This window comes from Mesocricetus auratus, unplaced genomic scaffold (assembly GCF_017639785.1).
Source record: "Mesocricetus auratus isolate SY011 unplaced genomic scaffold, BCM_Maur_2.0 Super-Scaffold_100027, whole genome shotgun sequence".
Lineage (NCBI taxonomy): Eukaryota > Metazoa > Chordata > Mammalia > Rodentia > Cricetidae > Mesocricetus > Mesocricetus auratus.
The window spans coordinates 2,628,037-2,650,150 of NW_024429208.1; the positions used below are offsets into that span (position 1 = coordinate 2,628,037).

The following is a 22,114-nucleotide window of genomic DNA, read 5'->3' on the forward strand; positions in this document are numbered from 1 at the left end:
TGTCAGGGTTGATGTTACTTGTAGCAACGTGACCAGTGCACACACACCTCCCCCCCTCGACCCCCAAAAGATGAAGAACACAGTCTTTATCGCAGCTGTTTTAATTCGACCCTCACCCCTCCCAGCCGGAAGCCCCTCATAGGAAACCCAAGTCCTCATCTTTGAGTTTCTCCTTCAGCCAGGGCAGCACCTGGAAAAGGTTGACGTGGAAGTCCCGGGCGTGGGCAGGGACCATCTGCTGCCGCCTCGGGCCTTTGCAGACGTCCACTACTCCCCAGCTGATCACACCGACCTGTGTGGGGGAAGGGTCGCCGTGGTCACTTGACACCTCATAACCCCAGAAAGACCAAGCTGCCCCAAAGAAGTTCACCAGGAGCCCAGCCGGCACCGCCTTCCTAGGTGCACGTAGGCCGGACGCTCGGCTTATCGTCAGCCACGCACACCAAGCGTCCCCTCGTGTGTATGTGGGCCCTGGGCGCCTCCCCCAGACTCACTTGGATGAAGCGGCTCCTCTTGTGAACAATGAGAGGGCCCCCAGAGTCTCCTGTGGAAAAGAGAAGCTGTAGGGGAGGCGGCTGGGCCCTGTGGGCTTGCAACGCGGCCAGAGCCACACCTCACCTTTGCAAGTGTTGGGGTCAGCATAGGGGTCCACCCCGCCAGTGCAGAGGAACCTGGGGGTGACCACCTGGGACACATCCTTGACCTTGTCATAGCCTTGGGCCCTCAGAGCATCTCTCTCACAGCTGGCTCTCTGCGGGGGAGAAGCCGCGATGACCAGAGCTGGCTTGGGAAGGAGCAGGCCTAGCTGGCCCTCTAGGAGCCCCTCCTCACCTTGTCCCCGTTCTTGATGTAGACCTCCTTCCGAGTCAGTCTCTTCCCCTCTTCAGACACAAACAGCGCTTTGACATCCTTCACGGGGAGCAGCTCCTCCTCTACACAAGTGACAGGTCACACTGTCTCCCCACCCGTCACCATGTCCCCTCACTTCTTACCCATCCGCTGTCCCTCAGGCCCCAAGTGGAACACAGCCCTCCTCCCTCTTGCGACCCCTTTGCCTTGGGTGGCAGCCTTGTCCTGTCCTGCACCACGCCTTACTGTGCTGCTTGCAAGTGGCCGTCTGAGGAAGCCGTAAGGCTCGGGTGGTTCCCTCCGTGCAGGGGAGGCAGATGGGCCTGTCGAGGGGATGGGGACAGTCAGGGGCGGCAGACAGCCTGCCCTGTGCCCAGCGTCCTGTGCCTCAAACCCACCTTCCCCAGCTCCCCGGGGGCCTGGCCCGCTCACCTGAGAGTCTGGTCATACTTCAGCTTGGTCTTCAGCTTGATGAGGGCCACATCGTAGTCATAGAACTCACGGATTCCTTGTGCCGCCTTCTCATTGATGTTGTACTTGGGGTGAAACAGGACCTCTTCGATCTCCAGGTCCTGCCTCCTCCCTCCTGGAGGAGGGAAATGTGCACGGGTTTATGTGGTTTATGTGTCTAAGCGGCCTGCCGGCTCTGGCCCCTTGTCATGGCCTGAGTTCTGAGTCCCCTGACCTCGGGTGTAAGGACAGGTCAGGCACTCAGTGCTTCCTAGGATGGGCCCCCGAGATGAGCACTGGCTGTAAGGATGGCTCTGAGATGAGCATTGGGTATAAGGACGGGTCAGGCACTCAGTGCTTCCTAGGACGGCCCTGAGGTGAGCACTGGCTGTAAGGACGGCCTGAGATGAGCATTGGCTGTAAGGACTGGTCAGGCACTCAGTGCTTCCTAGGATGGGCTCCCGAGACGAGCACTGGCTGCACCTTACCCACGTTGACCTTGATGGAGTGTTTCTGATCCTCCACTGTGAAACAGTGCGCTGCCGTCAGCACGAAGTACTCGGACACCACGGCCCCCATGCAGTTCTCGTGGCCTTTCAGCGGGCGCTGGAGGGGGACCGTTGTGGTGTCAGCCTCTGAGTATGTGCCGCTCGAGGCTGGCTCCATAGCTGTGCCCCTCTGTCCATCTGTCTGTCTGTCTATCCCTGGCTGACCACAAACTCGGGGTGGCTCTGCCTCCCAGGAGCTGGGGGTACCTACCATACACGCCCCTCACACACACACCCGCCAGCCCCACCCCGCCCAGCTTCCGTTTTCAGTCTCTGTTGCTGACCTTGAACTCACTATAGCCCGAGCAGGCTGTGAATCTCTGCCCTGCCTCAGCTTCCTCCACAGCTGGGATGACAGACCTGGCTAGCATTTCATCATCTTTCCCACAAGCCCCCCCTGCTGGGATGCTCACAGTGACTGAGATCTTGGCCTGCCACGGCTGCTTGTGGTAATCCGAGCCTTTCTTATGCTCCCACACCATGCCACAGAGACCCAGAGATTTGGTTTCATCTAGCGGAGAAAGAACGGTGAAGGCTCAGGTCCTGGCGGTCATCTTCGTTGGATCCCCTCTCCCTCCAACAAGGAGGAAGAGGAGTGGTCCCCTGTGTTAGACGGGGAACCCCTGTGGCGCAGTGAGGAACGCCTTAAAGCCAGTCTATCTGAGGACTGGGCGTTTCAGACCCAGTCTCGGCGAGCCCGTCTTGGCCTCAGTTTCCACATCCGTAAACTGAGCTCTCAGAGTTCTGTGACTGTGAGACCAGGAAATGAAGATCCTCGGGGAACAAGATGCTGGGGTGCACAGGAGGAAAGGGGGAAGGGGGGAGCCACTTTGCCAGGGCGAGGGAGGTCAGTGACAGAGTCTCCCTGCGTCTCCCTACCAATCATCTGGAAGAAAACGTCCTCCAGGCTCTCCATGTCCTTGACTTTGAACACGTGCTGCTCGTTGTCCTTTTTGGAAGCCAAGGCATTGATGTTCGCGGAGTCCACCAGAGGCCCGACCCCAAACACATACACATCTGAGGCAGAGAGAGGGGGGGTGAGGGTCCAGGCCCTGAGGGGTGAGAGTGCTGGATCCCAGCCGGGTCACTCACCCAAATAATCTTCCCGGGGATTCTTGCGATCCCTGCCAATGTCCAGCAGGTCTCGGATCTCCTGGATGACGGTGACAGGGTCTCCACCCATGTTGTACAAGCCTGTGGAAAACAAATGTGGGGACCACGGAAGTGGGCCCAGGGACAGACACTGGCTGGAGACAATCACGTGTGTACCCGGCGCAGGAGATGGGGGGATGGTGGGGTAGGAGAAAGGCCTCACCATCGGTCATGATGATGATGACGTGGCGGGTTCGGTTCCAGCCTTCCGGCGGGACATCATCTGGCCAGCTCATCATGCTGTATACAGCCTGGAGAGCCTTCTTGGTGTTGGTCCCCGACTTCAGCTTGTGGTCTGTATCGGGAAGAGGTCAAGCCCCTTGGCCCTCGGAAGCCTATGACAACCGGGAGCCCACAGTCTGTAACTTCTGCTCCGCTACGCAGACCGTGCTGGCCTGGAGCTCACCAAGGTCCGCCTGCCTTCTGGATGTTGGAGAGTAAAGGTGTACGCCACCAAGCCCTGCTGATCTTCACCTTTTGGGCTCTCCCAGCCTTCCCAGCAATCCCCATTGCTCAAGGACACCTTCGGTCAGCTTCTTTGCCATCTCTAGAGGGCCCCGAGCCTCTGGTCACTGCAGCCCCTACGAGCACCTCCCAGGTTTCCCTGCCCTGCCCTCTGACCTTCATAACTGATTTGGTTGAGCCTCTCTGTGACCCAGTCAGCGTCGCTGCTCTTGTCTTCAGACACTCTCACCAAGACTTTGGGGACTGTGGCGTAGGTCACTAGACCATATTTTGGCCTCACCCCATAGCTCGCCACCTGTGGGTGAGCAAGAGGTCACTGTGTTAGAAGAACAGCGTCCCCTGTCTCGAAAAACCAAAAAAAAAGAAGAACAGCGTCACGAGGACTCAGCGGGTCCTGTTGAGACAGGGCGGGCCAGGGTGAGGGCCAGGAGCTGCAGCTCTGGGAGGAGGCTGGGGGGACAATAGGACCCTGATGATCTGGGGACACAAGGCCAGGCTTGCAAGGGGCGTGAGGTCCCTCTTTTCAAAGGGAGGCAAAGCTCTGCTCTACCTTCTCAATCAAGTTCGCGAGACAGCGCTTGGCCCCCGTGAAGTTGCTGGCCCCGATGCTTTCCGATCCATCCAGCACCAGGTAGATATTCATGGAGCCCGAGGGGTCCAGGACGATCTTCCTCTTCTGGTACTCCCCTGGGCACCATCAGACACTCAGCTTCCGGCACGCATCGTCCCTGCCAGGTTACCTGCCCTCCCCCAGGTTCCCGCCCAACCTCCCTCCCAGTTCTCAAACCTGGACTGTGCCCATCCTCAGCATCGACCCCTTCTATGGTCTCTGTCAGGGAGGACAGGAACGCTTCTGCCACCTCCTCAGGGGTGTCGTACATGAAGGAATCTAGGGACGGCCAGAGAGGAGGTCGAATGTCGGTGGAGCTGAGGACACTCTGACAGGTTGCTGGGATGTCAGGCCAGGAGAGGCTTAGAGTTCAGAGAACCCACGGGGAGGTTTGGGAGGTGCGGGGGAGGAGCTAAGGTCAGGTGGTGAGAAAACAGCGTCCTCGAGTGGAGACAGCAGGGAAAAACCGGCCCACAGAGCAGCGGGTCAGGCGGCGTCACCTTGGCAGGAAGGCTCTGTCCCACTCCACGAGCCGCCTTCCTGGCACCTTCGCTGCTGGGAGCCACGCAGGACAAGTCCCCGGCTGCAGTGATAAGTGACAGTGTCTTCAAGGCGGTACTGGCTGCCCACCTTCCTTGTGCCAATGGGAATACCCGGGTTGGGACAGTATCCCGCTGCGGAGACATGAGGACAATTGGAGTGCCCATGCATTCCCAGGGCGAAGGGTAAAGTCGGGGTGACCTGCCAGGGCGAAGCCCTCGGGGGAAGGGTAAAGTCGGGGTGACCTGCCAGGGCGAAGCCCTCGGGGGAAGGGTAAAGTCGGGGTGACCTGCCAGGGCGAAGCCCTCGGGGGAAGGTAAAGTCGGGGTGACCTGCAGGGCGAAGCCCTCGGGGGAAGGGTAAAGTCGGGGTGACCTGCAGGGCGAAGCCCTCGGGGGAAGGGTAAAGTCGGGGTGACCTGCCAGGGCGAAGCCCTCGGGGGAAGGTAAAGTCGGGGTGACCTGCTCCTCACCTCCGTCATCACAGATAGCTGTTTGTCCGTCCCACCGGCCATTCGCTTGGCAGGTGCGGTTTGCCGAGCCCCGGAGAGTGTAGCCATTATAGCATTGAAAAGAAATCTGGTCACTCAGGTTGTAGTAGGGGGACCGGGGCCAGTAATCCCCGTTTTCAAAGTCCTGTGGCCGTGGGCAGCGTATTGCTTTAGGGGAAACAGGTAGAAGTCACCGAGGGCGGTTTCGAGTTCCTTCGCGTCACTGGGAAACAGTGCTGGCCCGGTCCCCTCAACCTGCTGTCCCTCCTTGTGTTTTGGGGACTGCTTTGTCTTGAGACAAGGTCTCATGTAGCCCAGGCTGGCTGACTCCAAACTCACGGTGAAGCTGAAGCTGACTTTGAGCTTCCGACCCTCCCGTCCCTACCTCCTGCGTGCTAAGATTACAGGCATGAACCACCACACCTGTTCCGCGTGTGCAGGACACCCACCCAGCTACATTCCAGGGCCGCCTGGCGTGAGGAGACGCTTGCCCCACGCACCCTCAGAGCTGTGCCCACCACTCAGCCTGCCAGCCACGCAGTCACCAAGCCCTGAGCAGCCCCCACCTGCCCTGCCCCTGCCGCCCACTGCTCCCAAGCCCCCAACCTCTGCACTCCGCCCTCTTGACGGCCTTTTGGTCTCGAGTCTGCAGGGCGCTCCAGGAGCCTGTGGCTTTGCAGGTTCGGGTCTGTACAGGGTATGGGTAGAAGCCAGAGGGGCACAGGTACTCCAGGGCCTGGCCACCCTGGAGAAGCTGGAAGGAGCCGCCTTTGATCTCTACTCCATCCAGAGGGCAGGCGGTCTGGGACCGGGCTGCAAGCACTGGAGTCGTGCTCACGCCTGCGGAGAAAGGGCTGGTGAAGCCCGGCCGCCCCCAACCCCCCCGGGAAGTTGAGACAGATGCTGGGGACAAAAGGCAGATGGGGTGTCCCTTGCTTACCTCCAGAGGAGAGGACTAAGACCAAGAGGACCAGGCAGGGTGGAGGACACAGATTGTTCCCCATCGTCACGGAGAACAAGAGCGAGAGGCCAGCGGCTGAAAGCCCTCTCCAGCTCACTCGGGTGTCCACTTGGCTCTCCGTCCCAGCTGAAACTGCAGAGCCCGCCCGCCCGGCCTGGCTACGCCCTTTCCCACCGGCCCAAGGCCTTTTATGCAATCTGCTCTGGCACCTGCAGTCTGGCTGGCCTGCCCTAAGCAGACACTGGTTTCCCGGAACATTCACGAAGGAGGGCCCCTGCTGAGCTGCCAACTGAGGAAACAGAAACTACCCCAGCCCTCTACTGGCCACGGTCCAGAACTTCCCTTCCAGAGCGCCCCCTCAGCCCCCAGACCCTCCAAACGAGCCCAGACCACCCCCCTTAGAGGCCGGCTTCCCGTGGACTGTGTGACGGAGCAGAGTCCAGCCGCTGTTTGTGCAGTGGGGTCTCTGACCTTCCTGGAATCTCTCTGGCCTCCCCACCCCCAAGACATAAGACAGACAGATGTGGAAATCGTTGGTTTTTATTAATTTCATAACTGGGAAATTCCGTGCGAGGGTGAAAAGCACAAGCCATGCACTCTAGGTTTGCTCGCAGGTAAAAGGTCGGACGGTGGTCCCGGGACAATCCCGGGGACTCCCCAGCTTTTGCCACCGTCTCTGGGTCCCCGGGGCCCAGGATTCATGTACCCAGGAGTGAGGACACTCAGAGGTAGTAGACAGGAGGGTCAGAACACACTAAAGGAGTCGGTGACCAATGTCAAAGGGGCAGAAAGTTCAGGACCCCATCCAGGTGCTGCCTCAGCCAGGGCTGCAGGCTGAAGAGGCTGATGTGGAAGTCTCGAGGTTCCACACCCGGGGGAGGCTTCCTGCGGGAGTTCTTGTTGGAGGAACCTTGACAAGGGTCATAAAGACCCCAGCTCACCAGGCCCACCTGGGGGACGAGACAACAGGGTTGGAGACAGTGGCAGCTCACTCCAAGATTCACGTGTCCGCCCCTCTAAGAGCTCCCCCTGACTCAGCGAGAAGCGCTTGTCCCCTGCCTGGCAGGCAGCCCCCTTCCAAGTCCCACTTCCCACCTGGAAAAACCTGTATCTCCGCTCAAGGAAAACCGCGCCCCCAGATTCTCCTGCAGGCAAAGAGGGGACAAGGTGTCAGGCAGCACTGCGGCTTCTCCCCGGAGTGCAGGGATGGCCTCTTCTTACCTTTGCAAGGATGGTCGTCCTCCTCCATCCCGCTGCACAGGAACTGGTCTGTCACCACCTCACTGACATTTGTCAAACTCGGGAAGAGATTTTTGTTTTGGGAGACGGCCTCGATACAGGTTGTCCGCTGCAGCATGGGGAGTAGGAGAGGAGAATACGCCAGGACACATCAGGCAGACCAGCAAGGCCCTGGAGACGGGGACACCCTAGGCAGGGCTGGGCATTCTGGGAGCCGCCCCCCCCGGGGGGTCCCTTACTGAGCTCTCACCTCCAGTCCTGTCCTGAGGTTCATGTTCAGTTCCTTCCCGTTCACAGCCACAAAATGTGCAGGGACTTTCTGCTGTTTCAGAAACTCAGTCTCTGCCATTGGAGAGAAGGGCGTGTCAGCCCCAGTCTCCTTACCCAGATGCCCGTACACGCATCCAGCTTGAGGACTGCAGCCCCGGTGCTAACCCAAGCTCTGGCCCCAACTCACCACGCACCGCAAGCCTTAGGACTCACCGTGCTCTCTGCAGGTGCCACCGGGGGGTCTCCGAAGAGCCACGTTGGCCTCCACAGTGCACGGAAGGCAGATCGGCCTGGGGAGAAAGGCGAAGGGTTGTCACACAGGCCCCTCCTCAGTATCCCCCATACCCCCCGGAACTTTCCAGAGCCCTGTCCTCTGTAGGGTGTCCTCCCACCCCGGGCGCAGGCACCTGGCATGGGTGGACATTTTCACTTTGTGGGCCAGCTTCAGCAGGGCAATATCGTCAGCATAGAACTCTGAGATGCCCTGGCTCTGCTTCGCACGGACATCGAAATCTGGGGCAATTATCGCCTTCTCCACAAGGAACTCTTTGCCGTGATGAGAGCTGGGATCCCCTGGGAATGGTGGCAGATTAGGGTGGACCAGAAGAGACCAAAGGCTGAGGAGAGCCAGTGACGACTCTGGCCTTGGGGTGCGGGGCCCTACTGCACCCCTGACTTACCCACGATGACCCTCCACAAGTGGCGGTCCTCCATCTGGGTGTCATGGAAGCAGTGAGCTGCTGTCAGAACCCACTGGTCAGAGACGAGGGACCCCCGGCAAGTCTCCTTGCTCTTGGGCTGCAGGGAGCAGATACCAATCAGGGGAAACAGGCCAGGCTGTTTTCAGCTCGGTGATGCAGGCGCCACCCGCCCCTCCTTTCCCGATACCTTAAAGATGACGTGCCAGGGTGTCCTCTCCTGGTCAGACGCATTGGCTGACATGTTCCCCACCCCACAGATGGTGTCCGTGAGCTTGGAGACATCTGTGGGTGAAGACCAGGTCGGGGAAGGAGGTAGGTGTGACGGGCACGGGTCCAGGCTGGCAACTCTGAGCCCCCAGCCGACCGACTCCCCACTCTGTCCCGCGCTGCCGAGGAGAGGACAAGGCTTCACTTACCCAGCATGTGCTCGAAGACCTGCTGCACCGCCCGCGCGTCCTGCAAGATGAAGGCGTGCCTCTCCCCGTCCTTCTTGGACCCCAGCTCATTGAGCTCCCTCCAGTCCACATCCAGGTTGCCCACTCCAATAGCATAGATGTCTGGGGGCGGGGGGGGGGGGGAGGCAGAGGTCACCAGGGCCCGTGGCGGGAGGCCACCCAAGACCAGGAGCGGGTACTTGGACTCACCAAGCCGACACAGAGACCCGAATTAGGCGGACTCTGCCCCCTTCGCCCCTGTCTAACTTCCTCTCCCTTTGCCAACACCACCCGACCCTAGCCCTGCACAGACAGCTTCCTGGAAGCCCCTCAAACCACAGGCACACTTTGCTCAGGCCCCTGCTCCTCTGGCTGGGACACTCTTCCTCCAGGTATTCACACAGCTCTTTGTCACCAAGGTCTTCTAAACCTGCAGTGACCCAGACCCACCCCCCCTATGCCCTCCCCATTAGACTTTACAGCACGGGTCTTTTGCCTGGTATTAATTAGCAGCACTCAGGAGGTGGGAGCAGGAAGATCAGGAGTTCAAAGCCAGGCTCAGCTACCTAGTGACTTAGAGGCCAGCACAGGCCTGTCCCATGAACAAAACAAAAGAGAGGCGGGGAGCTGGCTCAGCGGCCAAGGGTACCTGCTGCTCTAGCAAAGGACCTGAGCTCGTTCAGCACCCACTGCCTATAACTCCAGCTCCAGGGGAGGCGATGCCCTCTCCTGGCCTGCAGGGGCACTCACACTCATGCGGCACACACTCACAGAGAGACAAATATATTCATAACAAAAGAAATCAGAGCCGGGCGGTGGTGGCACACGCCTTTAATCCCAGCACTCGGGAGGCAGAGGCAGGTGGATCTCTGTGAGTTCGAGGCCAGCCTGGTCTACAGAGCGAGTTCCAGGACAGCCTCCAAAGCCACAGAGAAACCCTGTCTCGAAAAACCAAAAAAAAAAAAAAAAAAAAAAAAAAAAGAAATAATCAGAGGGCAGGGGATGTAGCTTGCTTGGTGGGCACAACACTGCAGGAAATACATAGGAAATCTGAACGCAAACACAGCCAGCTGGACACCATGGCAGCGGGACAGAAGTTGGGGCGAAGACAGAGACAGAGGCTGGGGTTTTGCAGCCACAAGCCAAGGACACCTGCAGCCACCAGGCCTCCACATAGCAAGACCCTGTCTCAAAAAGAAAGCAACAACAACAACAAAAAATGTGATTGTTTTCTGGTCATAGGTTAGTACACTTTGGGGTCACTCTAAACCTGAAGAGTTACCTCGCCTACCAATGAGTCACCTAGGTGTCCACTGCTGAAGGGACACTGGAGGGGACAGTCCCCACTGGGAACCCAGGCCAGTTCTTCCTGCAAAGCTTCCTGAAATATGAGACGGTAAGGACGCGGAGTCTGGCAGCGTGAGCAGTTCCCTGCTGCAGATCACATCTCCATTGGCATCGTGCCCCACCCGCCCGTGAGAGCAGGTCCACTGCCCACGGCGTCACTCATCGCAGACGAAGAAGCAGCCCATGGTCCCCGTCCTCTGGAGATGGCACCGGCGTGGGGACCACGGACAGTTTGGTACCCGACTCTTCCACATGATACTCAGCCACTGTCACACAGAACTTCTGGGGAACCCGCATGGCTCAGAGCCAGTGCTGAGTGACACTGGACCCACACACACACACAGAGGAGCCCGCCCCCACCCCTGCTGACAGCTTGGACGGGGCAGAGCCTCACCCAGATAGTCGTTCCTGTTCTGATTGATATCCAGGATATTTCTGATGTTGTCAACCGCTGGCTTGGGAGAGCCACCCATGTTGGACTTTCCTAGAAGAGAGAAAGGGAAAGAAGGCTCCATGCAGGTTGAATTCAGAATTTTCTCACAGCCCTAGAAACATGGGGGACGTTCAGCCACTTTAAAACACGCGGCTTGGGGCTGGAGAGAGGGATCCGTGGGTAAGAGCACTGGTTGCTCTTCCAGGGGACCCCGGCGGGGGGGGGTTCAGTTCCTAGCAACCACGTGGTGGATCATGGTCTTCTAGAACTCCATTCCCAAGGGATCCAGGGGATCCAACGCTCTATTCTGACCTCCACGGGCACTAGACTGACACATAACGCACATACATACATGCCACCAGCAAAAAACGAAACAAACGCATGAACACTACGTTTCTGTGCAGCAAAGCACACAACTCACAGAGTGGGGGGGAGGGGCAGAGCAGCCAGACGAGGGACCAACTTGCAGAATTTACAAAGAACTGGAGAAATTAGGTACTAAGAAAATAAAACGTCCAATCAATAAACGGGCAAATGAACTGAATAGACAGTTTTCAAAAAAGAAAAAGAAATACAAAAGGCTAATAACTATTTTTAGCCCAGTATCCCCACTCCCCAGGGAAATGGGAATTAAAAACTACGTTGAGATAATCATTTCACCCCGGTCAGAATGGCTGACACCAGCAAATCTCACAACCAGTCTGGAGAGGATGCAGAGAGAAAGGACCCACTAATCGTTAGTCAAGATGCAAAGGAATCCAGCCGGTGTGGAAATCGTGTTGGACATTTCTCAAAAAGTTAAAAGCATAACTACCACATACCCAGCTATTTCACTCTTGGGCATATATACCCAAAGAATACCAGTAAAGCAGAGAATTGGACTCAACCTTGTTGTCCATCAACAGATGAGTAGTTCATGAAAAATCATGTGTGTGTGAGAACATTATTCAGTCCTAAGGAAAAATGAAGCCGCAAAATTCGCAGGAAAATTAATGAACTTAGATTGTATACTATTAAGAGATATCACACGGGGCTGGAGAGACGGCTCAGAGCGCTGACTGCTCTTCCAGAGGTCCTGAGTTCAATTCCCAGCAACCACACGGGGGCTCACAACCACCCGTAATAATGCTCTCTTCTGGCCTGCAGGCATACATGCATACAGAACACTGTATACATAACAAACAAATAAATAAATCTTTAAAAAAGAGAGAGAGATATCACACAATATCAGAAAGAAAAAATCACATGTCCTAGCGAATAATTACATGTATGTATGTAAACAAATGTACATCTGTGTACAGTATAACACTGGAAAGCTAACATTACGGAATGAGAAAAGACAATGAAGGCAATGGACACGGGTTACGAAAGAGGAGAAGGTCAACAGTTTCCTGCCCTACTCTGGTTTTGGTGACCAGCAAGTGAATAAACATGTGTCCGATAGTGACTGTGTAAAGTCCACGGTGAAGATCCACAGCTTCTGTTCTGAGTGGCTGCTCCAGCTGTAGGAAGTTCATCGAGTTGCCGGGCGGAGGCGGTGCACACGCCAGCACTCGGGAGGCAGAGGCAGGCGGATCTCTGTGAGTTCAAGGACAGCCTGTTTCACAGAGTGAGTTCCGGGACAGCCAGCTGCACAAACAAACCTTGTCTCAAAAACAAAAAACAAAAAAAAAGTTCATTGAGTTGATGAATGGCTATTCTAGCCGTTGAGTTGTAGAGTCTTTGGGTCTGGTTAATTTCAGTGCGTGTGAGCGAGCGTGCGTGCGTGCGTGCGTGCGTGTGTGTGTGCGCGCGCGTGTGTGGTTCCAGGACAGCATGGGGTACTGGATGAGACAGTCTCAAAGCAACCAGGGGGAGGGGGAGAAAAAGCAAGAAGCTGAGTCTTGCCTTTACAGCACATACAGTAGAAATTAGAAAAACAGAGAAGGGTCGCATGGCCCTGCGCTTGGACTGAGAGCAGTTTTGAAGTCTCCAGTATCACTCTGGGATCACGTAACCCAGCAAGATAGTCAAGGATACTGCAGAATCGTGCTAGAGAAGCTTGCGTGTTTCCAACACGAAGAAATGAAGAATGGCTGAAGTGACAGATACGCCAATGCTCCATCCCTCCACACTGTGTACATGTGCTGGCCTGCCACACTGTAGCCCACAAACACATATGATGACTGTGAAATGCACACACACACACACACACACACACATATATATATGGAGAGAGAGAGAGAGGTTATGGGCTGGGTGTCCCCACATGCTTCTAATTCCAATCACTTAGCACACTGAAGCAGGAAGACCATGAGTTCAAGGTCAGCCTGGGCTACAGAGCATGACCCAGTCTTAAAAAAAAAAAGGTAGGCCGGGCGGTGGTGGCGCACGCCTTTAATCCCAGCACTCGGGAGGCAGAGGCAGGCGGATCTCTGTGAGTTCAAGGACAGCCTGTTTCACAGAGTGAGTTCCGGGACAGCCAGCTGCACAAACAAACCTTGTCTCAAAAACAAAAAACAAAAAAAAAAAGTTCATTGAGTTGATGAATGGCTATTCTAGCCGTTGAGTTGTAGAGTCTTTGGGTCTGGTTAATTTCAGTGCGTGTGAGCGTGCGTGCGTGCGTGCGTGCGTGTGTGTGTGTGTGTGTGTGCGCGCGCGCGTGTGTGTGGTTCCAGGACAGCATGGGGTACTGGATGAGACAGTCTCAAAGCAACCAGGGGGAGGGGGAGAAAAAGCAAGAAGCTGAGTCTTGCCTTTACAGCACATACAGTAGAAATTAGAAAAACAGAGAAGGGTCGCATGGCCCTGCGCTTGGACTGAGAGCAGTTTTGAAGTCTCCAGTATCACTCTGGGATCACGTAACCCAGCAAGATAGTCAAGGATACTGCAGAATCGTGCTAGAGAAGCTTGCGTGTTTCCAACACGAAGAAATGAAGAATGGCTGAAGTGACAGATACGCCAATGCTCCATCCCTCCACACTGTGTACATGTGCTGGCCTGCCACACTGTAGCCCACAAACACATATGATGACTGTGAAATGCACACACACACACACACACACACACATATATATGGAGAGAGAGAGAGAGGTTATGGGCTGGGTGACCCCACATGCTTCTAATTCCAATCACTTAGCACACTGAAGCAGGAAGACCATGAGTTCAAGGTCAGCCTGGGCTACAGAGCATGACCCAGTCTTAAAAAAAAAAAAGGTAGGCCGGGCGGTGGTGGCGCACGCCTTTAATCCCAGCACTCGGGAGGCAGAGGCAGGCGGATCTCTGTGAGTTCCAGGCCGGGCTGGACCAACAGCCTCCAAAACAATACAGAGAAACCCTGTCTCGTAAAAAACAACAACAACAACAACAAAAAAGGTAAGGCACGGTGGCCCACACCTTTCGTCCCATAACTCAGGAGGCAGAGGCAGGTGGATCTCTGTGAGTTTGAGGCCAGACTGGTCTACAGAGTGAGTTCCAGCCAGGGCAACACATAGAGAAACCCTGTCTCAAAACCAAACAAACAAAAAGACCAAGTGAGTCCCCGTGGCAGAAAGACAACTGGAACACAAGACTTCAGAACCTGCTCTGCCACCACCCACTGCTGCCAGCCCCTCCTCCTGCAGAGAGGGCGACACCCACCGTCTGTCAGCAGGATGATGGCATGGCGGATTTCATGCAGGGCAGAGACCCCCAGGTTGAAGCGGGCTATCATGTTGTTTATCATGAGGTAGACGCTGTCCAGAGCCTTGTAAATGTTAGTTCCGGAGGCGTTCCTGTGATCTGGAATGTGCCAGAAGAAAAATCTCTTGAAAGCAAAAACAAATAACCAAGTACCAAAAACTCTGCACCTGCTGCCTGGGAATGGGGCGATCTGTCTGTCTGAGAGACCACCGGAAACGCACATTGCCAGTGTCTGAATAACTCAGATAGTTTGGATGTCTTTTCAAACACTTTGGCTTTTCTGCCTTACAATGTTCATCGCAGAAACAGAGAGGATGGCGCACGCCTTTAATCCCAGCACTCGGGAGGAGGCAGAGGCAGGAGGATCTCTGTGAGTTCGAGGCCAGTCTGGTCTACAGAGCACATTCTGGGTCAGCTGGGGCTACACACTGAGTCCTTGTCTTAAAATAAAAATGGAAATACTCCTCTCTCCCTCCCTCCCTCCCTCCCTCCCTCCCTCCCTCCCTCCCTCCCTCCCTCCCTCCCTCCCTCCCTCCCTCCCTCCCTCCCTCCCTTGCTCCCTCTCTCTCTCCCTGCTAAAGTATCTCATGTAGTCCAGGCTGGTCTCAATTTCCATAGGTAGCCAAGGATGACCTAGGGTATGGGAATTATGTGGCGCTGGGGATGGAACCCAGTGCATGCTGGGCAAATCCACCACCGGCTGAGCCACACCTCCAGGCCCCGCCCTTCCGGGACCTCACCCAGCAGATGACAATCAAACCTTCATAGCAGGCTTTTCCCAGACTGTGGATCACCTCCACCCCATCCCGGGACTTCTCGCTGAGCACCGACAGGACGGTCTTGGGCTCGGAAGCAAAAGTGATGATAGCGACACTGACCTTGATCTCAAAACTGAAGATCTGTAGAGGGCAGAGAGAGGTGGTGTGGGGGCAGGTGTCAGGCCAATGGAACGGCAGCAGGCCTGAGAGACAGCAGAGCATGCGCGCAGGCTGAGCTGACAGGCGAGGCCCAGCCTTGAAGAAGCCAAGGGAACGACGCACGCCAAGCATGCACATGCGCTCTGACAGAGTCCTCTTCTCACCCACATGTCAGTCAGCTCAGAGATGGCCCGTGATGAGCGCGCCCATCTCACAGTCAAAGAAACTGAGCCTAGCGGGCAGTGGTGGCGCTCGCCTTTAGTCCCAGCACTCGGGAGGCGGAGGCAGGTGGATCTCTGTGAGTTCGAGGCCAGCCTGGTCTACAGAGCTGCACAGTGAAACCCTGTCACACACACACACACACACACACACACACACACACACACACACACACACACAAAACCAAAGCCAAAACCAGTTACATAATAAAAGACATGATCATACACACTGACCTCGCGGTTCTGGTGGCCTGGGGAGACTTCTAGAAGGAGATGGGTTGAGTGGGACTCTGGACAGGGAGGGAAACCAACAGGGCAGGGAAGGACCACTGCCCAGGCTCTCAGATTCTCACCCTGTCCACCATGAGGGAGGCGCTTTCCTTGAAGATCTCGAAGTCTTTCTCTGACACACTCTGGGATGCATCGAGCAGCAGATAAAGGTTCAGGCGACCCGAGCGCTGGATTTGGATTCTACGGCCCAGACTCTCTGAAGGAAACAAGAGACACAGCGATCACGGATGCTTACCCCGCACCCCGCACCCCGCACCCCACCCTGGGCTCGGATGCCCACCTCTATCCAGTGCTACGACCAGGGCCCTCCAGCTCCCAGCACCCAGGCGGCTCGCCTCTCTCCTGCCCCATCCAGGTCCCTCCCCCAGTACTCACTCACCCGTTGTCCTCTTCTGGGTGGGGTTGGTGGCCCCGAGCAGGTTGGTGAAGGAAATGCCTAAGGCAGAGGCCACATCCTCAGGGAAGTCGTAAGAGTATGGCTCTGTGGGGAGGGTCACGCGAGGGTCAGCCAAGGCCAGACCCGGGTGTGGAGTCCCAGGGGGACACGGAGGGAGGGCACTCACGTCGGCAGATGGGTTCCGCCCCGCTCCACATCCCGTTGCTCTGACACTCCCGCTCAGCCGAGCCGGTCAGGAGCAGACTCGGGGAGGAGCACCGGTAGCTGACCTTGTCCCCCAGGTCGAACCGTGAGCCTGTGCGCACTGCGCCCACTGAGACGCCCGGGTTGGGGCAGTGACCGGCTGCAAGGGAACAAAGTCAGGTGAAGGGGTAAAGGGTTCCTTTAGACACCAGAAGCATCGGGACCGCCGCGTGGCTGGAGACCGGACATAGCCCATAGCACTCAAGAGTTCAAGGCCTCAGCCACCCACGGGGCACTCCAGTCCTGATCCCCGAATTGTCGGCCCATACACCATGAGAACAGTGGGGACCCTCAACCTAGAGGCGACTCCAGGTGCAGTGAGGGCGTGGGACAGCCAGAGCTCTGTTTAAACAGCAGGAATGTCCAACTGTGGGAACCCCGGGAACCGCTGAACTTGTCACTCCAGAGGACGAAGTCTGGGGCGGGGGGGGGGGGGAGCAGTTTCCAAAACCTCACCCTTTGCAGCCCCGGACACGACATCACTCGGGTATGCAACAGGACGACAATGATGCTGTGTAAGGTGTTGGTGTGTGTAATGGAATACTGTGCAGTTTAAAACAGAGAGAGGACCATGGACCCTCACAACAGTCACGGTTCTCAAAAGCGAAGAGCTGAGCAGAGACGGTGGCTGGAGAGACGGCTCAGAGGTTAGGCGCACACCGGCTGCTCTTCCAGGGGACCCGGGTTCGATTCCCAGCACCCACACGGCAGCGGCTCACAGCCACGTGTAATGGCAGCCTCTACGTAGACCAAGCTGGCCTCAGACTCAGAGGTCCACCTGCCTCAGCCTCATGGGCACTGGCATTAAAGGGTAGCTGAATAAGTACATAATTTTTAAGAGATTTATTTATTTATTATGTATGCAGTGTTCTGCCTACACGCCTGAAGAGGGCGCCAGATCTCATTACAGGTGGTTGTGAGCCACCGTGTGGGTGCTGGGAATTGAACTCGGAACCTCTGGAAGAGCAGCCAGTGCTCTTAACCTCTGAGCCTTCTCTCCAGCGCATAAATACATATTTTTTAAGTTTTCCTACTGTGGAGTTTGGAGCACAGCTCAGTGGTGGAGTGCTTGCCTGGCATTCCAGAAATCCCGTCCACAGACTCCCACAGATTGGCACACTTTAAATACAGGGAGGTTCTGTGTCGAATTTAAAACAAGTTGTATTTATGTTCCAATAAATGGCTATTTGGGAAAGACTCAAGAGCGTGAGTGAAGAGTCACTGCCTGGGGAGCTGGGTGAGGGCGTGGTCCCGCTACCTAGGGGACGCTGCTTTCTCTGTGACAGCGGCGACGCTGGACGTGGCGGTGTGCACTGTGGTGGCTAAGGCCAGAAGATGAGGAGTTCACGGGCGTTTGAGGCCAGTCTGTGTGGGGAAGACCCACACGCCGCTAAGCCAGGGCCAGGGCCTCGGACAGCACAGCCAAGGCAGCGGGCGGGCTCTCCCTTCCCCAGCAGCCCCTCTGCTCCCTTGCTGAGTGATTTCAGCCCGGATGACCCACCCGACACTCTTTTATCTCTCTCTCTCTCTTTTTGGGGGGGTCTTTCAAGACAGGGTTTCTCTGTGTAACCCTGGCTGTCCTGGAACTCTCTCTGTAGACCAGGCAGGCCCTGAACTCACATAGTTTTTTGTTTTTGTTTTTTTTAATATTATTTATGTGTGTGTGTCTGTATTATTCATGTGTCTGTCTGTCTGTACTATTTATGTGTCTGTCTGTTTGACAGCTGGACAAGAGAGAGCATTGGATCTCCCTGGAGCTGGGGTTGGTTACTGGCCGCGAGCCGGGTGCGCTAGGAACTGAACCCTAACCGCTGAGCTGTCTTGAAAGCCCCACTAATCCCATTTGCAGATGTGAAAACAGAGGCCCTGGAAGGGTAAAGGCGCCGAGTCCAACACTCGGCTCTCCGTGTCTCCCTCGGGTCTCGCCTGTGATACCTCGTGGGGGCTAAGTGCAAAGTGTTGTCATGATGCGTTTAGAAAAGCGGACTGAGCAGGTCTGGCGGCGCGCGCCCCTAGTCTGAGCTCTCTGGAGCCTGAGAGTGCGGGGAGTTCAAGGCCATCCTGGGCTACAGAACGAGCCCCCAGTTCAACCTGGGCTGGCGTGAATCAAAGGATGGAAGGGAAGAAAGAAGTAAGGGGGGGAGGGGGAAGAAAGAGAGGAAAGGCTGAAGGGGTGCGTAGAGCCATCGGGTCAGAGGTGGCACCTAGCAGCAATTGCCTGGACCGGGCTCCCCGATTGTCAGTGACGCGTGGCGCAGAGACCTCAGCCCGCCCCAATCCAGGAATATTACTGCGCCACCGACAGCGGCATGCCTCTGTCCCCACAACAGCTTCTGCAGCTGCGGGCCCCTCCACCCCCCACCCCACCCCACCCCCGCTGAGAGGGGAGCACTTACCCCCAGTGTCACACACAGCTGTCTCCCCGTCCCACACGCCATTGAGGCGACAGTACCGCACGGGCGAGCCCCTCAGCGTGAAGCCGGAGTCGCACTGGAAGCTCAGGTTGCCACCCACAGGGTGGGACCCCAGCCGAGGGGTGTACATGCCGTTCTCAAAGGAGGCAGGGGCCGGACAGCGAACAGCTGCGGGGAGAGAGGGGGAGCCCGGTAAGGGCGGAGGACGGCTAACACGCAGGCCAGGCGCGCGGGGGGAGCGGAGCGGGCCTTCTGCTGGACCCCGACTCGGCCAACTGGCTGCAAAAACGTGGAAGGTTCCTGGTGCGGTGCAGCCCATAATCCCAGCACGTGGGCAGCCGAGGCAGCAGAGTCCTCGAAGCTCAAGGCCCGCGAGGCTGGCAACGCGGTGAGTTTGAGGCCAGCCCAGACTATGCAGCAAAACACAGTATCAAGAACAAAATCAGGGCCCGACGATGGTGGCGCACGCCTTTAATCCCAGCGCTGGGGGAGGCAGAGGCAGGTGGATCGCTGTGAATTAGAGGCCGGCTATGCAGAGGAACCCTGTCTCTGAAAACCCAGAAAAAAAAAAATCAGAAAGGGGCCTGGAGAGATGGCTCAGAGGTTAAGAGAACGGACTGCTGCTCTTCCAGAGGTCCTGAGTTCAGTTCCCAAAACCACATGGTGGCTCACAGCCATCTGTAATGAGATCTGGTGCCCTCTTCTGGTCTGCAGACATACATGGAGGAAGGATGTTGTATTCATAATAAATAAATAGCCGGGCAGTGGTGGCGCACGCCTTTAATCCCAGCACTCGGGAGGCAGAGGCAGGCGAATCTCTGTGAGTTCGAGGCCAGCCTGGTCTACAAAGTGAGTTCCAGGACAGCTTCCAAAGCTACAGAGAAACCCTGTCTCGAAAAAACCAAAAAAAAAACAAAAACAAAAACAAAAACAAAAAAACATACTAAATAAATCTTTAAAAAAAAATCAGAAAGGTCGGGTGGGCGTGTGGTGGCGCACACCCAGCGCTCGGGAGGCAGAGGCTGGTCGACCATGCAAGTTTGGATCAGGCCTGGGCTACAGAGTGAGTTGAGTCTGTCTCAAAAAAAAAAAAATCCCGGGCTGGAGAGATGGCTCAGTGGTTAAGAGCAATGATTGTTCTTCCAGAGATTCTGAGTTCAATTCCCGGCAACCACATGGTGGCTCAAAACCACCTTGAGTGAGATCTGATACCTGTAGACAGAAGGCTGTATACACAATAAATAAATAAAATATTTTAAAAAAAATCCCCAAAGCCAAACATGGTGGCTCATGTGTGTCAAACCAGCACTGGAAAGATGGGATCCGGAAGCAGGAGTTTAAGCTCACCCTCAGTGAGTTCAAAGCTCGCCTTTGAAATCAAATCACATGCAGTTGGCAGGTTCAAAACAAAAATAATTAATCAAAATAGGACTGGGAACATTAACTCCTCAGGAGAGTGCCGGCCAAGTATAGTAAGACTCTAATTTCCAGTTGAAGCACCAAAAAGAAAAAAAAAGTCAGAAAGTAGATTGAAACATAAAATTGTTGTTTCAGGCAGCTGGCTAAATGCTGTCAACTTCAAACAGCTAGGCCTAACTGACTGGTAGCTGACCACCTGCGGTTACCCCAGCCTCTCACCAAGGACACTTGTGTTCAGGGTGCTCCAAGGCATTCGGCACCCATTTGGGATAGCGAGTAATCCTACAGCGAATTTTACCTTTAAAAAAAATAAAGACATTGAACTTTTTCTGTGTTTGTTGGTTTGGTTTGGTTTTTGTGGTTTTCTGGGGCTCTTTGTTGGGGAGGGTTGTTTGTTTGTTTGTTTTTGGAGACAGGGCCTCGTTTTACAACCCTGGCTGGCCCAGAACACATTGTGTAGACCAGATTGGCCTCAAACTCACAAGAGATTTGTCTGCCTCTGCGTCCCTTCCTCCCTAATACTGGAATTAAAGATGTGAGTCACTGTGACCCGCTTGCTTTTTCCAGTATTTTGAAAGCCTGCCTCTCTCTCTCTCTCTCTCCCTCTGTCTCTCTGTCTCTCTGTCTCTCTTTCTCCCCCTCCCCCAGTACCCGGGAACCCCCTGCTCATAGGTCTGGCACTGGCGGACTGGCAGGCCCTTCCCAAGCCCAGAGGGACTCACGTTTGCAGACGGCTCTAACGAACCGAGGGGACCGCAGAGTGGACGTCGGGCTGGTTCTTGGGGTCTGCCACTGCCCGTTGCTCTGGCATCGTCTCCAGGCTGGGACTGGGTAGCTGCCCGGGGGGCAGGTGTAGGTGAGGAGGCTCCCAGGGGCCCAGCCATGGCTGAGGGTGAAAGTGCCACCGGATATATTGACATTCTGAGGGCAGGGGACAGCGGCCAGGCCTGAGGCAAAGGAAAACAGCCCGGATGAGAGAGGGGCTGAGAAGCTGGCTGTCTCCCTCTCGACCCAGCAGCCGCACCCGCCACGCCCACAAGGCCCCATAGCCTTGTTCCCTGCCTCCTACCTGGGCACAGCAGCAGCAGGCCGAGGGGAGCCAGCAGAGGGGACATGGTGTCAGGACCGGACAGCTGAGAGCCAGGGGAGAGGAAAGGTCATCTGACTTCCCGAAACCACGCTGGGCTGAGCAGGCTCCGCTGCCAAAGACTCAAAAGGCGGGAGAGGCGGGCGGGCGGGCGGGCCGCGGTCCTGCAGGAGGAAAAGAGGGGAGACACCACCTGAGGGACTAGGGATTCAGTGTTGGAGGCTGAAACTTTTGCCCTGCCCCTTCACTCCGGGTCATCATAGTCGATAGATTGTGCACGCTTCTCCCAAGTGGGTACACACCCACGCCACACACGTGTGCGCGCATGCGCACATGCACACACACACACACACACAAGCACACACACCTGGTCTTGTGTGGATCTTGTTAAGCACACAAACCCACAAACCTTGCAAGAGATTTTATTTATGTTGTTTCATTTCCTTTCGTTGTTGGCCACAAGGATCTGTCCCCTGGGTCTGTTGGGTCTTCCTCAATAAGCTTCTGAGGAATCGAAACCGATCTTTTTAGAGCATCTTGGCATACGGGAAGGTTCACATTCCGTCCTGGGTCTTTCCCTGAAAACAGGAGGAAAAGAAAGTAAACAGTTACTTGCAAAGTCGGGGAAAAACGCTTGGAAATTTTTCTTTTCTTGTTTTTTTTTTTTTTGAACATCTAGCAGATAAAATTTTCAGCTTGTAAAAAAAAGGGGGGACTGGGGGTTGGGTCAAAAGAATAGCAGTATTTCCTAGTTTAAGATACATTTTATTTTTAAACTGGAAAAAACCTTTTTTCATACGTTTTATATTTTAATATATTTTTCTCCTCTGAGACAGGGTCTCACATAATCCAGACTGATTTAGGATTTGCTAAATAGTTGAAACTAGCATTGAAACTCCTGATTCTCCTGCCTCTGTCTCCCAAGGTTACAAACTTTGGTTACTATACAGGGTACCCAGCCATGGAAAAGTTTGTTTCA

At 55.6% G+C, this 22,114-nt stretch overlaps 2 protein-coding genes across 3 annotated transcripts; both read right to left on the bottom strand.

Moving 5' to 3' along the window:
- Window positions 1-85: 85 nt before the first annotated feature.
- Cfb (complement factor B) lies at window positions 86-6,235 on the bottom strand. Its single transcript, XM_005086836.4, has 18 exons — window positions 6,045-6,235; window positions 5,711-5,944; window positions 5,087-5,272; window positions 4,575-4,748; window positions 4,252-4,353; window positions 4,015-4,151; window positions 3,621-3,759; window positions 3,163-3,294; window positions 2,940-3,041; window positions 2,727-2,864; window positions 2,261-2,358; window positions 1,788-1,905; window positions 1,282-1,435; window positions 1,096-1,172; window positions 832-932; window positions 619-751; window positions 495-544; window positions 86-292 (listed from the first exon to the last, which is right to left on the bottom strand). The coding sequence occupies exons 1-18, from the start codon at window positions 6,106-6,108 to the stop codon at window positions 137-139; spliced, it is 2,295 nt and encodes a 764-aa protein (XP_005086893.1). The 5' UTR covers window positions 6,109-6,235; the 3' UTR covers window positions 86-136.
- Window positions 6,236-6,589: 354 nt separating this feature from the next.
- C2 (complement C2) lies at window positions 6,590-21,285 on the bottom strand. Of its 2 annotated transcripts, XM_040732031.1 has the most exons (18): window positions 21,118-21,285; window positions 20,771-20,995; window positions 18,612-18,797; window positions 16,139-16,315; window positions 15,955-16,056; window positions 15,638-15,771; window positions 14,910-15,048; window positions 14,108-14,248; window positions 10,451-10,540; window positions 8,692-8,832; window positions 8,463-8,557; window positions 8,255-8,372; window positions 7,982-8,147; window positions 7,788-7,864; window positions 7,555-7,646; window positions 7,287-7,413; window positions 7,161-7,210; window positions 6,590-7,015 (listed from the first exon to the last, which is right to left on the bottom strand). In XM_040732031.1, exons 1-18 carry the CDS (start codon window positions 21,161-21,163, stop codon window positions 6,842-6,844), a joined length of 2,280 nt encoding a protein of 759 aa, XP_040587965.1. In that variant the 5' UTR covers window positions 21,164-21,285; the 3' UTR covers window positions 6,590-6,841. The 2 variants fall into 2 exon arrangements, with proteins under 2 accessions (XP_040587965.1, XP_040587966.1); XM_040732032.1 differs by lacking the exon at window positions 21,118-21,285 and having other exon boundaries at window positions 20,746-20,932.
- Between the last annotated feature and the right edge of the window lie 829 nt (window positions 21,286-22,114).